Source organism: Panthera tigris, chromosome D2 (assembly GCF_018350195.1).
Source record: "Panthera tigris isolate Pti1 chromosome D2, P.tigris_Pti1_mat1.1, whole genome shotgun sequence".
NCBI classification, from domain to species: Eukaryota; Metazoa; Chordata; class Mammalia; order Carnivora; family Felidae; genus Panthera; species Panthera tigris.
Window position 1 is genome coordinate 29,887,096 of NC_056670.1, and position 17,044 is coordinate 29,904,139.

At 56.1% G+C, this 17,044-nt stretch overlaps 1 protein-coding gene across 1 annotated transcript; it reads right to left on the minus strand.

Annotated features, from left to right (window-relative positions):
- Positions 1-133: 133 nt before the first annotated feature.
- On the minus strand, positions 134-15,240 carry TACR2 (tachykinin receptor 2). Its single transcript, XM_007095745.2, has 5 exons — positions 14,849-15,240; positions 9,914-10,108; positions 6,473-6,626; positions 4,911-5,107; positions 134-1,808 (listed from the first exon to the last, which is right to left on the minus strand). Exons 1-5 carry the CDS (start codon positions 15,238-15,240, stop codon positions 1,592-1,594), a joined length of 1,155 nt encoding a protein of 384 aa, XP_007095807.2. The 3' UTR covers positions 134-1,591.
- Positions 15,241-17,044: the final 1,804 nt, after the last annotated feature.

Genomic DNA, 17,044 nt, shown 5'->3' on the forward strand with positions numbered 1-17,044 from the left:
CCCGCACCTTTAAGAAGGTAGAGCGATGGAAAGCCTCTGTCCCCCAGGGCCTTCCAGAGGCTGTTTGGCTTTAATGAGAGGACAGTGCAACTCTGGTCTCCCTACTGCCATCCCCAGGGAGACCCCGCCCTTGGTCACCCTCTGCCAAGAGAACAGACGATGTAGGCCCCCTGTTCCAGCGCAGATGAAGTCTCGCAGCAGGCCCGGGCTAGCAGGTTGCCCGCGTTGTCCTCCTCTCTCACTTTTAATGAATCCCTTCTCCAGGAAGTTGATCCCCCTCTGACCCTTCCACCCCTACCCGACCTCAACCTTGAGGTTGCTGTTCTACCCCACGGCTCATCAACAGATCCCACATCGGTCCGCACCTGGTGATCGAGGTGCCACGTGATTCTTCCAAGCCACGACTCCAGCCCTACGTGGCTTCCTCCAGGACTAACTGCACGTTCCCTTGGCATGTCAAGAGCGGAGTCCCTTTATTTGGTGCTGCCAGTCCCTATGGCACAGTGATCTTTGTGGGCAACACGGCATTAAACTCTCTTGCTGTGCATTTACAGCGTTATGTGGTTCTTCCGGAGGGGCGGAGGGGGTGTGCAGGGTGAGTCAGCAAGCGGGGAGAAGGATGTCCTTGCGGTGGACTGGGCCGGGCCTGGAGCTCTCTGGGAGTCGAGACGGTCGGCGTTCTCTGCCAGTCACCTTCTTGTTGCTGGAGTGAGGGTGAAGGCTGGTGCCCACTTCCTGGAGGCATTCGTGTGAAATCGCCGGCTTGGTGTTGAGAAAAATCACAGTGACTGTTTATGAAGCACTTAACACGTGTTTGGCATGCTAGTTCATGGTGACTGGTCTGAGGCAACGCAGCTGAGGCTCCTTTTGACTCAACCACCACCTCCACTGAGCTGGATCTGCGTTCAGATGCTGAAGCAGAGAAGCCCCGGCCGGATCCACTCACAGCCTTTGCAAAATAAGAAGCTTCCTCCCTGTGTCCGTAGCCTGATCATAAATCAGTGGGTGCTGCCCACGGGTGTTCAGTTTGGTTTAACCAATATTTATAAAAACGTGAGCCAAACTGTACATACAAGTCTGGAAGCCCCACAAGTTTGGATTTCTGGCGTGTCTCGAGAGATTTAGAAGGTCTGGCAACCGTGGGCCCCCATTACCACACGGCGACATTTGTCCGGAGCTGATCGGCAGCTGTCCCCTTGGCCCTCCAGCTGCCACGGTACCCGGAACTCCCTGTTACCCCAACGCTGGAAGTCGGTTGCCTTTTATCACAGTTGCCGCGTTTCTTTTATACCGGATCCAGTCCACTCATTAAGTTGTGTGCTCCAGGAAGACTTCGGGGCGTGCGGCACCTGGATTAGACCAGCGTTAGCTTACACCGTCTTCTTTGACTCTTCCTGGCTGCTGTGAAGCACGGTCAGGGGTGACTGGGCCCTCTCAAGAGTTAGCACCCACTGCAGAGTTCCTGGCCCCATCTTGTCTTTCCACGGATGTGCCGAAGGCTGGGGCGGGGGTCAGACTTTCACATCTGGACCTCTCAACTGGCTACTTCTCAAAGGGTGCGAAGCCTGACCCAGCAGCCAGGCACAAGGCTTCAGGGTTCAGTAGGCAGCCCGTCTTGGGGGCCCCCGGCCGGCCCGTTGGTAGCCTCGGAGGGGTCTGTGTCCCCAGCCATGAAAAAAGTCTCTTTAGTGTGACACCTGTTGACCTTCACAGAGAGGGATGGAGTGTGAGTCAGCTCAATCTTATCCTCCTCAGTCGCCGTGACCCATGGGCAGCAACGGAAAGCAAGCCGGAATCCGGAGCGAAACCTGAGAGACAGAGGGTCACGTGGAGCGGAGGGGTGAGGGGGCAGTTACAGGAACTGCCCTGCGGCTGTCCCCCGTGGGAATTTTGTGCTCTCCTAATTGCCTATCATGGTTCACTATCTCTTGGGAGACACACTCCTCAGTGGATTTGATTTTTGGAAACATCCAGAAGTAATCTGGAGCTAAGTCTAGTGACCGAAGTGGGTGACGAAGCCAAATCAGACCATTTGTTATTACAGACAAAAAGAAACCAAATACGATTTAAAGAAACAACAGAGTTTTTTTTGTTTGACTTGTTAATTGGCCCCTAAAGGAGTTTTCTAGAGGAGTCTTAAGAAATCTGGGCTTTGGCAGTGTTGGGTGCGGTAAAGACGCTCTCCCAAGGGGGCTGCTTTGAAAGAAAATCCCAGTTTGGGTATATTTGCTTAAAAAAGAATTCTCCCCATGACCACACTAAAATCTAAATTAGAAGGGGAAGCAGACAGGGGCGCCTGGGTGCCTCAGTCTGTTAAGCGACCGACTTCAGGCTGGGTCATGATCTCACTAGTTCCCTAGTTCAAGCCCCGCATCAGCCTCTGTGCAGACAGCTCAGAGCCTGGAACCTGCTTCAGATTCTGTGTCTCCCTCTCTCTCTGCCCCTCCCCGGCTCGTGCTCTGTCTCTATATCACTCAAAAATAATAAAAACATTAAAAAAAGAAAAAGAAAAAGAAGGGGGAGCAGACAATGGAGGAAATGGGCTGGCAGAGAACACTGGCCTGTCAGAGAGGAGCAGAAATCAGTGAGACCCTGGGTGACAGCCCAGGAGACACAGGGTTCCATGTTCCAGAAGAGCAGGCCTGACTTTGGTTCCTCACCTTGTAGCTCTGTAAGATTCCATGGGGCGGGGGGCCCAATAAATGTCTCTATTGTGGGAGCTTCTCGGCCTCTGCCCCTTCCGCCCACACCCAGTATGTCCCACCCGGAGCTCCCCCTCCTCCCCTCCCACCCCTGCCCCCGTGGCCGTCCTTCCGGCTGCTCATGCCCAGAACCCGGAGCCGTCCGTCCTTGCCTTCTCTCACATGCCGCCTCCCCTCCATCATTCTGTTGGCTCTACCTTAGTAACATCCAGACTCTGACTACTTGTCACCCCAGTCTGAAACCCCCGTCTCTCACCTGGATCCCTGCAACAGCCTCCCCATCCCCTGCTGCTCTGCCCGCCCCGCAGTCGTCCCGTTCCAACACGCTGCCAGGCCGATTCTTTTAAAAGGCAAGTCAGAGTACGCGTCTCTCCAACTCAGCTCCGCTGGGCTCCTCTCGGCAGAGTAGCGGCCCAAGTCCTTATCTCCACCGCAGGACCTTGCCTTGGCTGTTCCCTCCGTTCGGAGTCCTTCCCCAGACAGCTAGGCCTCAATAAGGCCTACTCTGACCATCCCGTAACACGGCTCTCCCCCGGCACCTCCTGCCGTCCCTTCCCCAGCTCTGGTTTTCCTCTTTCCCCTAGAACTTCCCACCTGATACACTGTGTGACTCATGGACTCATTACGCTTGCTTATCGTCTGTCTCCCCACTAGCATGTGAGCGTCTCGAGGGAAGGAATCATCTGCTTTCGCTCACTGGTGTGTCCCAGGTGCCTGGAACAGTGCGGGCACATGTAGCCACTTGTGAGCGTATTGTGAATGAATGGAGGCTGCTGCCAGGAGCACCGGTCCTGCTCTAGAGCTAGTGTTGCCAACTACTGAAGATTCTGAGGTTACTTCAGAAATGCGTAGAGCCTGGGGAGTTGTTCAGACTCTCAGGGACTGTCACTGGGTAACAGGGGAGTGACCAATGCACAGACACGCGGTGCTGGGGGCCCCTCCCTGATGTGACAGTCCCTGTCTCCAAGCTCTTCTATAAGCTGCCTCAAGGGAAATGTGTGGTGTGGTGTTAAGGTTACAGGCCTTGGAGATACATGCAATCCTGGCCCTGTTGCTTTGTGTATACAGTTCAGGAGTCTTCCTTTCTGAGGCTCCATTTCCTCATCTGTAAAATGGGGATAACACCTCCCTTCCTCCTATTATCTACTTTTTACCTCTCCGTGGACAGTGGAGGGTTTTGTCACCCATTAAACACACACACAAAAAAAAAAAAAAACAAAAAAAACCCCAGAATTTTCTCACTTCCTTCCGGCCCGCCCCAGGCACGTGGGATATCTGAGCAACAAAGACCCTGATGGCATCACGAGTGACCTGGACACATGGGCAGCGGGTGGTAAAAGGCATGAACACAGAGGCCCAACCTTGCCCGACGTCACTGTCTGGTTGAGACCAGGCCTCCCTGTCCACCTCTCATCTCCTCTTACCTGACCCTCCCTCAGGGATTCCTGAGCCTGACAAGCCCACTCTGCAGCAGGGCTCCTGGGTGCTGGGTTCCTACCTGGGCCACCGCCTTCCACCTCCCCTAGGGCCCCAGAGCAAACACCAGCCCCTCTGTGGGCCTCCAATTCCCCAGACGTACAGGGCTGGGAGCACCAGGTGTGTCTGAGGGAGGAGTAAGAACTTGGTGCCTTCCTCCCTGGCTGACTGCCAAGGTCACTCCTCCTGCCCTTTGAGGGCAGGAAATGCACTGTAACCTACCCAGGGAGCAGCCTGCTCTCTCTCCAGTCCTGGCCCTGGGGCCCCGACTGAGTTCTTCCTACTGTGGGGTTGGTGCTGCTCACCTGGCCCAAGGAAAGTCCTTGGCTCTTCGTCATTGCAGAAAGCTCTTAAAAATGTCAGGGCAGAATAAGTCCCCACCTCCTTTACCCGGCTCCTTCCTCCCTCTCTGCCTTTTGGCCTCTCTCTGACCCTACTCCCTCCATCTCTGTCCCTTCTCTCTTCTCCTCGTCCCAAATGTAGGCTCAGAAGAGAGAGCAGGAACAGACCAACGGTAAGAACTAGGGCCTGGGCAATGGGGCGAGGCTTTGGCGAGGAGGTGGGGCTCAAGCCAGGCCCAGACCCGAGCGAGGACTGAGCGGTGGGCTCACCGGGGGGATGGCAACCTCCTGTGGGGGCGAGGGGCGCAGGCTCAAGCTGTGCAGGGATGCCCAGATGCGACCAGGCCGGGCCGTGGGGCCCTGAGGGCTGAGGAGAGGGCCAAGGGCTCACCTGTGGTTGAGGCAGCAGTAGATGATGGGATTGTACATGGTGGAGCTCATGGCCAGCCAGAAGAGCGCCAGGTACACCTGCTGGATGAACTTGTGGTAGTAGATGTCCTCCTGGAAGCTGCCCAAGATGAAGTAGAAGTGGTAGGGCAGCCAGCAGACAGCAAAGGTCACCACCACCAGCACCATGGTCTTCACAAACTGGGCCGGGAGAGGCTCAGGTCACTCCTCAGCCTGGAAGCCCCCTGCCCCCCCCCAACCCTCCAAGGGTGGCAGCAGGGCACCCCTCGGGCCAGTTTGGGAAGCCCTCGAGTCCCCTGGAACACACACCGCCTTGACTCCCGGGCCCTGCACCTCGGGGCTCTTGTTCAGGCCCGCCCCTCTGCCCACACTGCTGTCCTCAAGTCCTTGAGGCCCAGCTCAGTGGCCACCTCCTCTAGCAGGTGTCCCGACCCCTGACTCAGAGCAGCTCCCCTCCCTGGACGGTGGGTGAGCTCTAGCTCCTAACCCCATCCTTGGGGGGCTCCCCTCTGCCAGCTAGGGGTTCCCAGGTGCCCCTCTCCCTGGGATCTGTGTCTGCCACAGCCCTTCTATCCGTAGGTAGTGAGACTCTAGTCGGGGACCCCAGCCTCTGCCCGGGGGCCTGCTCCCTGACCTTTCTCCCTTCCCGGCCTGGTCTCTGCAGGCCCTCCTGAGTGTGGGCCAGTACCCCAGGGGGAATGGAGGGCAAGTGGAGGCCAGCTCTTCATGAGGAGGGACATTCAGATGGTGTCCCATATCCCATCACCTCCCTGAATTGCCCTGTGAAAAATGCCTAGTAGCAGACATGAAGCCTCAAAGACATGGGACTTTGACCTGATACATGATGGGATTAACCATTACCTCCCCCTGGATGCCAAACAGGAAGGGGCCCCGGCAAAGATCAGCTTTGACTGGGAGAGACGGGAGGATGTCTGAATCACAGACTCCTTGGGGGGGGCCCTGAATGGCAGGAGGAGGGGGCACACCGGCACTTGGGTTGGAAATGGAATGCAGACTGGATACAGCTGGACTCCAACCCAGTCTCCAAGAGCTCGGAGGTCTCCAGTTCCAACATTTGAGAATTCTCCTGTGATTCTATACGGGAGCCTCCTGTGCTTTTGTGGGGCTTCTTAAATTCAACATTTCGATTTCTCAAAACGTCTGAGATTTCTGAGAATCTATTATTCTAAGATTCTTGGGAGTATCTGAAATTCTGTGGGGTTTTAGGATTCTCCGATTCTCGTGACATTCTGGGAAGTTCCTTTAACTTCGTATTTGGCCAAAGGCCAAAGGCAAGCTGTCCTCCCGGGAAGAACTAACTCAGGCTCTGTTCAGGGACTGGGGACCGGGCAAGTTAGGGTGGATCCTGTTCTCACCCGCACCCCCCACAGGGGCGGGCTGCAAGCCCGGAAGGGTGAGGCCCCGAGGCGGGGCCCAGACAGGAGCTTTGAGACCTTCTGGGGGCCGGACATGGGGGGGCGGGGGAGCGGAACAGAGTGAGGGCAGAGGCACCGCCCCCCGCCGAGCACCGCCCCCGGCGCCCACCTTCTTCTTGGCCTGCTGGTGGCGCAGGCTGGCGCCGTGCGTCTGGTGCCTGGGGACCTCGCGTCTCCAGAGCGTGAGGCCGATGACACTGTAGGCGAAGAGCATCACCACGAGAGGCAGCACGTAGATGAGGGCGATCACCACGAGGTGGTACCTGGAGGGAGAGCCAAAGGCCTGGGCACGGGACGGCCCGGGGGCGACTTCGGCATCCGTCAGCGCTCAGTCCCCCGGACCCCGCGAGCGTCCCTAAGCCAACTCTGGGCTAGCCACCCTGGACCACCTCCCAAGCCTTGATTTAACTTAAAAATTTTAAAAAGGCAACACGGGCTAGCATTTATGCCCAAAGAGGGCTTCCTTTGCTGCAAAAGAGACACCAGCGTTTTCTCGCCTGCGTCCCTCCAGGTGACAGATGAATACTACCAAAAAAAGGAAATAGCTAGGAATGAAAAAGTTAACCAAATAATGCAATTGTTTAACATTTAAAATGCCATTAAGCACAAAGGAGGAAGTAAAATCACTCATTGCATCCTCACCACGGTAATAATTTGGACTATTTTCTTCCAGAATCCTGCGTATATATGACATATGTATGTGCACCTGTATTAGATAGATTATATATATAGTCTGTATCTGCATCTGTCTGTCTGGAGACGTAGATTTTCTGGAGTTGACATGCTTCCACCCTGCACCGGCAGCCTTATCAGGGAACGGGGCAGCGACAACAGAGTCACTACACGACATTGGTCATCTCTCCCTGACCATCAGCATTGGGTTGGGAACATGGCTCATGCCAGCAGACCTTCTCTCGCACCACCTTCGAGCAAGTGGCCCCGAATGCCACTGACGTTTCCTCATCTAGCCCCCGTGGAGAGCAAGCCGGGCTGTGTTGAGCCGTGTCTCTTCCTTTTGGAAAGATGGTGTGAAGGAGATGTGTGCTGGCCACGCCAGTGTCTGAGTGACGCTGCAGTTCGTCTCCAACAGGGCCTGGGTGGGGGCACCTCGTGAAAGGGCCTGAGACCTGTGGCCTTGCCACGTGACCTTTTCCTGCGAGGGCTGAAGTGTTCCCAAGGCCCCCACCCCCCATGACCCGTGCGCCGGCCGGTTTCGAGAGGTGCTGCCACGGAGAGGGAGGGGAGCGGGTGGCTCCAGCAAATGTCTTCCCTAAAAGAATTTTAGAATTCTGCTTGCTTGCTCTTGGGGACTGCCAGACCCCAGGCTCCTCAGCTAGTCCTGCTGTGGAGCAAGTAAGGGCAGGGAGGAGCAGTGAGGTCACAGAGTATTTGAGCTAGATAGACCTTGGGGATCAGCAGGGCCACGAGCCTCGGTGTCTGGAGGGAAACGGAGCCCCAGAGAGGCGCAGAAAGTCTGTGACACATGAAACAGCTCTACAGATTTAATCACTACCAAAAAACGATTTCCCTATCACTAGAGGTCAGCTCTGTGAAGCCAGAACTGAGTTCTTGGTCAGCCTCTAACTTCTAAGGGTGACCTCAGGCAAGTCTGCTCTCTCCCTTAGTCTCAGTTTCCCCATTTGTAATGCCTAAGGTCCTTCCCAAGTATGAGGGATATCACTCTGTTGCCTTTCCTTGGGACACGGTTCAGGATAGGAATTCACCCTGGGCTAGGTTCCTACACAGAGGGGAGCACCAAGGGGCTGTGGGGGTCATCTGGGGCCTGCCCCAGATCAGGAATGCGTCCTTTCATTGCCTGGATTTGTGTGTGTGTGTGTTGATTTTAGGGATCTATGCGCATTTTCCTGGAGGGGGCATCTGTAATTTCACCAGATTCCGATACACCCAGGATGTGCGCCTGTGAGGGTGGAGCCCTCAAGTGTCCCCACCCAAGAACAAAGACTACATTCTCACACAGAAGACCAGGCTTTGCCCAAATCCTCACGGAATTCTAAGTAACACCGAAGTAGCCTTCCTGTTTTTTCTTGGCGCCTGAATCAGGGTCGGAACTCACCATCCCCAGAGAGCTGGTGCTGGGTGCCCTGAGTTATTATTCCTGGTCCCCTCTCCGGGCCCCTTCTTAGGCAGAAAGGCGTGTGTTAAGGCGGAGAAACACTGCCCCCCAGTGGTCAGTCACAAAATACTCTGCTCTCCACCCTTCCCTGAGCCTTCGGTACCGGGACCTTGCCCTTGGGGGCAGGGCAGGGGTCGGGGAGCGGAATAGAGTTAAGGGCAGAGGCCGCCCTCAAAACTCGTCAGTCCCCGGGAACAGGCTTCTCAGGCTTCTTGCCTAGCACTGAAGGCCACAGCGAGGCCCTCTTCTGGCTGGTGCTTGGGGCAGATGGAAACCGTGCAGGGGCGGGCGATGGGGGAGGGGTGTTAAAGGAGGCGGAGGGTGGGGGCTGTGTTGCCATGGTGACCTGGCAGCCCTCCGCCAAAGCCTCCGCATCCTCCTGCTTGGGGCAGCTGGGCCTCTGTTGGACTAATTCTGCCACCTCCACGTTTGTTTTCATGTGTCCCCTGCTTCAACGACTACATAGCGGGTGCCAGTTCCGTGCCAGGTGCGGCGCTAACGGCGTCATATACATTTTCTCGCGCATGCTCACAGCAACTTTCCAACGAGTTCTCTTCCGAGTTACCGCCTACGAGAGGAGCCAAAGGGTCAGAAAGGTCAAGTGACTATGAGGGACAGGGCAGGACTCTGCCCCAACTACTGACTTGCAAAACCTCAGCAAATTCTCTATCCTCTGCTAAACCGCCAGGCCACGCATGGGGGTGGGGGTGGGGGGGTCCACGCGGTGAGAACTGGGCACACTGAGGCCCAGCAAGGGAAAGGACTTACCCAGGGTCACACAATGGCTGCCCCGGGCCTGCGTTCTTCTTCCTAGTCTCCCCCACCCGTGGTGCCCACTCAGCGTGAGGCGGGCACCAGACATCCCCCGGAAAACATCCCCGGCTCGGTCACCTGCCCTTTCTTTCTGCCTCAGTACCCTGAGCATTCGCGGTGGCCTCCCCCAAACACACACCTGTGCGCGCACACACTTCCGCACACACGCGCAGACGTCAGTGGGAGCCGCGTGCCCACACACCCGGTGTCCCACGCACATGTGCACACGGGCATGTCCTCATTGGAGGATGCACGTGTCCTTGTCTAAATAGCCGTGTGGGGAGGCAGTGGTGAGCTCTCAGGCAGGACCGCGTGGGTTTAAACCCTCGTTTCACCACCTGCTGGCTCTGGGACCTTGGGCCTATTAGTTTTTAGGGCTTCAGCGTCCTCATTTGAAACCTGGGACTAATACTACATGTGTCCCTGGTAGTGTTAGGGGAGTGAAGTGGCTTCATGTATGTCAAGCCCAACACGTGGTACGTGCTAAGTGAAACTGTTAGCACAGACAGGTACTCACGTAATCCCAAGCGCTCACAGACACCTGCACCCGTACGTGCACACACACACACACACACACTATGGTCCCCACGGCCCAGGCCTTACAAAAGGAGCATCTTGCCGCCATTGTCTTCGGGCCAGACCACCGCACACTTGGTGGCGCCCTGGTCCGTGGTGATGGTGGAGTAGAAGCACTGGGGGAAGGCGAGGGCCAGGGCCAGCAGCCAGATGCCTGCAATAACCGCTCTGGTGCCGCGGGCTGAGAGCCGCGGCTGGAAGGGGTGGACGATGGCCACGTACCTGTGAGCAGAGTGCTGTGTGAGTGGCGGGCACCCCTCCCCCCGGCCAGAGCCCCATTTCCCACGCCGTGCTGGGCCCCTGCAGAGAGCCACCTGGGCTGGTGACTCTCCCACAGCCACACAGCAGCCAGTGCCCGAAAACCCCAGGCCAGGCCTCACCTCATCGCCTCCCTGGGGGCGGACTTACTCTCAAATGGCCACCAGAGGGCGGTGTGGCCACACTGGAAGTCCACTCAAAACAGTTGCCAAAAGCTGCTGGGCCCCTTGGCCCTATGCTGTCCCTCTTCTGCTCAGAAACTTTAGCGGAACCCGACAGTCTCCCGGACACAGCCCAAACCAGCCCTGCCTGTCGGCTTTCTGCAGGGGTGGAAATGCTCCATGTATAAACTGTCTTGTTCAGTAGCCATAACCACACATGGCCATGAACACTGAAAGTGTGGCTAATATGACTGAGGAACAGAGTTTTAACTAATTCAAATGTAAATAAGCACATGGTTAGGTTACCAGACACAGCAGGCCCAAACCTTTAAACTTGGCATTCAAGGCCCTCTGCACATGGCCAACGCACTTACTTTCTCACCTCCTGTGCCACTGCTTCTCGCACCTTCCCTGGCTCATTCTGGTCAAGGAAAAGCCCTGCCTGTGTGACGCTCTGTAGGGGGCATTTCTTCCCCCTCAGCCTGAAATTTCTCCTTCCACTCTGGATTCACTAAAGTCCAAGTGAAAGGTCACCTCTTCCAAGAAGTCGGCCAGAAACAGGCTTGTCTCCTCAGCTCCTGCCTCTCTCTGGGGGAACCTCTGAGGATTTGAGCTGCTGTTTGGCCTGAGTATCTCAGGCAGGGGTTGTTCTCGCCATTTTCTGCACCAGGAGACTGAGGCTTGCAGAAGGGGAAGAACCAGCTGGAAGAGGCAGCACTGGCCCTGAACCAAGTCGTGCAGTTCCCCTCTGCTCCCGGGACCTCTGAAGCCGCTGCGGGAACGTCCAGGAGCCTGGTGGGGCTGAGGCCTCATGGGTCACGGCCCTGACCAAGGAAGGGAGAGCTGGGGGTAGCCGCCGGCTTCCAAGGTCAAAGGATCCAAAGAGCACCATCCACCAAAGACACGGGACCCCACACTGCTTCTCTTATGCTGTGCCCTGTGACCGGGGGCTTTGGTTGCCGCCTCACAAGAGGGAGGGTGTGGGGCGAGATGGGGGGGCCCTCCTCGGAATACAGTTTTCATGTGAATAAATTACACAGGATTACAAAGACAATCAGTTATACTGGAATACAGTTAGCGAAATATAAAATAGATTTGGGGCACAGCAATATGCACGCTTCTTTATCAACCCACTAAACAAGATCTAGCAGCAGGTCTGGAACCGATGATAAATTTGTTTTTAATATTTATTTATTTTTGAGAGCACAAGTAGGGGAGGGGCAGAGAGTGGTGGGGACAGAGGATCTGAAACCAGCTCTGAGCTGACAGCAGCAAGCCTTACACAGGACTAGAACTCATGAACTATGAGATCATGACCTGAGCCAAAGTCAGACGCTCGACTGACTGAGCCACCCAGGTGCACCACCCCCACCCCTGCTGTCGTGGTAACTTTTTAAAAAATTTTTTAAAACATTTATTTATTATTGAGAGACAGAGAGAGACAGAGCATGAGTGGGGGAGGGACAGAGAGAGACGGAGACACAGAATCCGAAGCAGGCTCCAGGCTCTGAGCTGTCAGCACGGAGCCTGACGCGGGGCTCGAACTCACAAACCACGAGATCATGGGGCTCGAACTCACAAACCGCGAGATCATGACCTGAGTTGAAGTAGGACGCTTAACTGACGGAGCCACCCAGGCGCCCCCGTGGTAATTTTTAAGTAGTGACGACTGTAGTCGATGCTTGGAGATTTCTGCACAACAGAGGTATCTGTGATTTCTATCGGTGACGTGGCCCCAGGCACTGCTGGAATCCTAGCAAAATGTGGTTTGTTGCCTCCATTTGGAACAGTGAGTTTTCACCCCCACAGAAGCTGATGACCCCTGGGACTTCTGTGACGGTCTGCGGTCACAAGTTACGCACATCTGGATTGGATGATTGTCGACCCCTCCTTCCTCTGTCTGAGACACTGACCTTCTCCCTCTACTGTGGCCGGGCCCTGGGCCAGCTCTACCCCAAGATGGCCTGGATCTGGGCTGAGTGCCTCAGCAGAACGAGAGGAGTGGCATTTCCTCAGGGGCCTCCTCCCCACAGATGAGGCAGGTGACCAGCGGGCCAACTGGGGGACTGGGGTTCCCTTGCTGTTCTGGCAGGTGGGGTGGGAAAGAGGAGAGCTTTTTCTCTGTTAGTTGAGGGGCAGCTCTGGGGCTTTGATCTAAATGTGGATCCTGACTTCATCACCTTCCAGCCGTAGGGACTCAAACCACCCTCTTCTGTAAAGTGAGATGACAGTCATTTGAGCCCCTGTGGTTGTCTTGGGAAGGGAATGAGATGCTTGAGAAGTGCCTGCAGGCAGCAGGGGTTTAGGACTTGAAAGTGCCATTATTCCTATGTATTCGTGTCCTTTAAATGCACCAGAGGTGACTTTGGTCCTGGATGACCCCTGGGCCTTCCTCTCTGGGGTTAATCTGAACCTGGAGACAAGGTCTGGACCATAGGATGACCTTGCCCTAAGCAGGGAAATTGACATCCGCGTGTTCTAGGCACCAGGGGAGTGCTGACTCCGTGCCCCCTGAGCTTTTCTACCCTGTCTCGGTGAGGACGGTCTTTCCTGGGGCCCCTCACGCACACCAGGCACCACCCTGCCACGGGCCTTTGCTGCCACTGTGCCCTCTCCCTGGGTTGATCTTTCCCCAGAGCTCACAGGGCTCTCTCTCTCACCTCCTCCCATCCCGGCTCCAAACCCACCCCACAGTGGGGCCTACCCCACACCCTGTCTAGCGCTCCAGCCTGCCCCTACCCCAACACACAGCCCGGCACCTGGGGTCCCCTCGCCTCTCCCTGGTATTTTTCCACAGCCCTCATGACCTCAAAATACAACGTACAATTTATTCATGTGTTTATTATTTAAATTCTCACCAGGGCAGCCGTGTTTATCTGTTTTTTGCCCCAATGGCCAGAACAGTATCTGTACGTAGTTGGCCTTGAACATATGAATGAATGAAGAAACGAATGGACGGGGCTTCACTGTTAACACCCCGGCCTGAGCTACTATCCTCTCTCACCTGGATTATTGTTCACCAGCCTCTTGCCTGGTCTCCAGACTCCCCCCCTCCCCACCTTAAAATGCAAGTTCCATGAGGCCTGATTTCAAGGACTATTTTTCCTTCTGGTGTATATTCCCCAATGCCTGAAACAGAGGGAGCACTCGAATATTTGTTGAGTGAATGAGAAGAACTTGTTAGTGGACTTGCAGAGACATCCAGGGGTACTGAGGTGCTTTTGGCGGGGGCAGGGGGTGTGGTCAGATGAGGAGGGACACGCCCCTTCCTGAGAGCTGAGCCGTCTGGGTTCTGGGCCGCTGGCCCCGACCCTGACTTGCTGGCGATCCTGCTTGTCTCTGGCCTCTGTTGGCCTGGGTACAAAATCAGAAGCGTGGCCTAGACCAATGGTTTTCGAACTTTTCTTTTCATTTTTAATTAGTAGAAATACATTTCTCAAATGAAATCTTTAGGGAAACTCCATAGAAAAACAGCCCGGAGCAGACAAGAGCCAGCTGCTGTGTGTCACTGGGCAGACGCCTGGAGATGGAGACTGGGGGGGTGGGCAGTGGTAGGGGACAGCGGGGCTCATGCCCCTTCAAACCATCCTGACAAGGGATCTGTGTCTCTGAGGGTCCCAGGCCTGCCCCTCCTGGACATACACCTGCTGTCTTTCTGTGTCCCTTTTTGTTTGCTATCTGTCCCAACCATTCTTCCCCAGGGTCACACAGTCTCCTTCTGAGGCCAAACTGTGCCCTGCCTGCCCCAACCAGCTTCAGAAGGACTGCATTTGGCTCCACTGATCACTCCTCCACCCTCCCGGCCTTCAGCAGAAGGCCACAGCCTGCGGCCCCCTGAGAACAGGATTGGGAAAGTAATTGGACCCATTGTAATTGTATGGGAACTGCATACAATATTAAATCCTTCCCAGTATAATCTATCTAGGAATAGGAAAACAGTATAAGTCATGTCCTTGCAGTAAAAGAAAGACGCCAAAAGAGATCAACTCCAGAGAAGAATACTCTAGAAGTTCCCTAAACACGGCCCTTCTCTCCCGACAGCCTTGAACAACCATCCAGTGCCAAGTTCTTCCTTGGGTCTAACCTTAACTTTGCCTGCTTTGGTTCCATGCTCTTTTGTCTCCCACATGCATACTTTTATTTATTTATTTATTCATTTTTACTAAAAAAAAAAATTTTTAAGGTTTATTCATCTTTTAGACCCAGAGAGAGACAGAGTGTGAGCAGGGGAGGGGCAGAGAGAGAGAGAGACACACACAGAATCCAAAGCAGGTTCCAGGCTCCGAGCTGTCAGCACAGAGCCCCAACTTGGGGCTCGAACCCATGAACCACGAGATCGCGACCTGAGCCGAAGTCGGATGCTTAACTGACTGAGCCACCCAGGCACCCCAGATGCACACTTTAAGATCGTGGTTGAGTTGGGAGGCAATTCCCTGAGTTCTACTGTTAACTTGCTGTGTGACTATGGACAAGTCACTGGCCCTGTCTGAGCCCCGACAAAGTGAGACAGCTTCCCCCGGCTTCCCCGCCAGCCCCCTCTTGCCTGTCAGCGGCGATGGCGGTCATGGAGTAGATGCTGACGAACATGGCCGTGATGGGGAAGAGGTTCTGGAAGTGGCAGAAGGCACGGCCGAAGTACCAGATGTTGTGGCTGGCGTAGACGAAATTGAAGGCGGCATTGAAGGCGGCCATGCAGAGGTCAGCCAGGGCCAGGTTGACAATGAAATAATTGGTGACCGTGCGCATCCTCTGGTGGGCCAGGATGATCCAGATGACCGTGGCATTGCCCGTCACGGCCACCAACACCAGGGCCAGGTAGGCCGTGGCCCACAGCGCCAGCTGCCAGCCGGGCATGGAGAAGGCCGTGATGCCCGTGGCGTTGCTCTCAAGGCCGGGCGAGATGTTGGCATCAGTCACAAAATCACAGGCCGCCATGGCGGCCTCTGGGTCTGGGATGAGGGGCCTGACTCCTCGCTCCTCCTGAGCCCTGACGCCCTGCCCAGATATGCTAGAGAAGAAGGGTCCTCTTGGGTGCGTGCGTATGTGGGGGACAGAGGCGTAGGTGCAAAGCCAGGCACGTCAGGGGGGACAGGGGGTCACTCCCAAGCCTCGAGCGGAGATGAGGTTAGGCTGAGCAGACAGCCGGGTCCACAGCCATTCGCATTTCAGACTCCCATGTCCTGGCCAGACTTCTCACATGTCCCATGCAAATCTAGAATCTAAGGCACAGTTTCAGAGCAGGAAACATCCTGGTAAATCATCTGGGTCGGATGAGGTGAGCACAGAGCTGTGGCCTTGGCAGTCCGCAGGTCAGCTGCCCAGCAGGCTTTGCTCCGGGCTGTGGGGTGCGGGCAGGGCTGGGGTCCGGGACATGCTCACCGTGCTGCCATCTGCCAGCCCCGGAGCCTCTGTCCTCCCTGCCGCTCCCCCAGGCAGGGCGGGTGAGGGCCTTGGCAGAGGTGCGGCTTGCTCACGAGGTGTGACTTTGGCTCCCGCCCCTCGTCCCACCCCCTGCTGGGATGGCCCAGCCTTGTCTCTTGAGAAAAGATTCAGGACCGGCTGCGGGGGGGACAGGGAGGGAACCAGGGGGGGCAGGGCTGGGGGCTGGCACGCAGGCGTGGTCCTGGGGCGGGGGGCTCGTTCATACTTAGCCCAGGCCAGGAGCTACACGCCTGGCAGGCTGGGCGGGGTTGGGGTCCGCCTGGGTTACTCCAGGCAAGTCTCTTAAGGTCACTGGACTTTGGCTTCCTCATCTGAAAACTATGGGAGAAATAAGGTGATGGCCGGTGGTGTGTTTGTGAGTTTTAAATGAGATGATGCACAGACGGTCCCCAGGGCACAGGGGCTGGCACGTCAAAAACGCGGCAGGGAGTTGTAGCCCCGTAGGAGGCCCCAGAGGCAGGACTCGGAGCACTTCTGACAGGTTCTCAGGTGATGCTGCTGCTGCTGGTCCAGAGACCCTACTCCCTAAGGATGAGGATGGGGCTCACCGCCCCTCCTGTGAACCCCAGAGAGGCCCGCGTGGTGAGCGCTGGGGGGCTGCTCTGGGTCTGTCCAAGGAACCCGCTCTTGGTCATCCACCACACGTACGTGTGTCGCACCCTGTGTGAAGCCGGGATGCCGTTTCCGAGCGACCGTGTGTGGGGCTGATGTGTGTAAGTGCACACACACTGGTGCATCTGTGGGCACCTGTAGGTGTGTGGCCCCTGAAGGTGGGCTAGGCTCAGCAGGGCAGGGCGTGTCCCACATTAAAGCAGAGGAGGGCTCTCGATCGCCAGCCGTGGTGGCCCTGCTGTGTGTGAGTGTGTGTGTGTGTATGTGTGTGTGTGCGTGTGTGTATGGTCTCCAGACTATCCAGCCTTGCACTTGGGGACCCTCCCAGGCTCCGCTCCAGACCCAAGTGGCTCCAGCCATAGCCAGGCCATGGGGCAGAGGTCTGTTCCCTCTCTGGAGCGGGCCACCACCTCTGGACATCTGTCCCTTGCTGACGGGCCTCTGCCTTTGATCCCTCTTAGCAGCAGTAGCAGCAGAATTCACTCAACTTGGGGCTTAAATTTTTTTTGAATTTTAGGGAGAGAGAGAGACAGAGAGAGAGAAAACACTCATGAGCCGGGGAGAGGGACAGAGGGAGGGAGAGAACCCTAAGCAGGCTCCATGTTCAATGTGGAGCCCAACGCGGGACTCGATCCCACCACCCTGGGATCACCACCTGCGCCAAAACCAAGAATTGGATGCCTAA

Excerpts from the sequence above, each read along its gene's own strand:
- TACR2 (XM_007095745.2), bottom strand. The coding sequence starts at position 15,240 with ATGGCGGCCTGTGATTTTGTGACTGATGCCAACATCTCGCCCGGCCTT. Across the intron at positions 10,109-14,848 it reads ACCGCCATCGCCGCTGACAG|GTACGTGGCCATCGTCCACC; the intron begins GCAAGAGGGGGC and ends CTCTGCTCACAG. Across the intron at positions 6,627-9,913 it reads GGCGGCAAGATGCTCCTTTT|GTACCACCTCGTGGTGATCG; the intron begins GTAAGGCCTGGG and ends CTCTCCCTCCAG.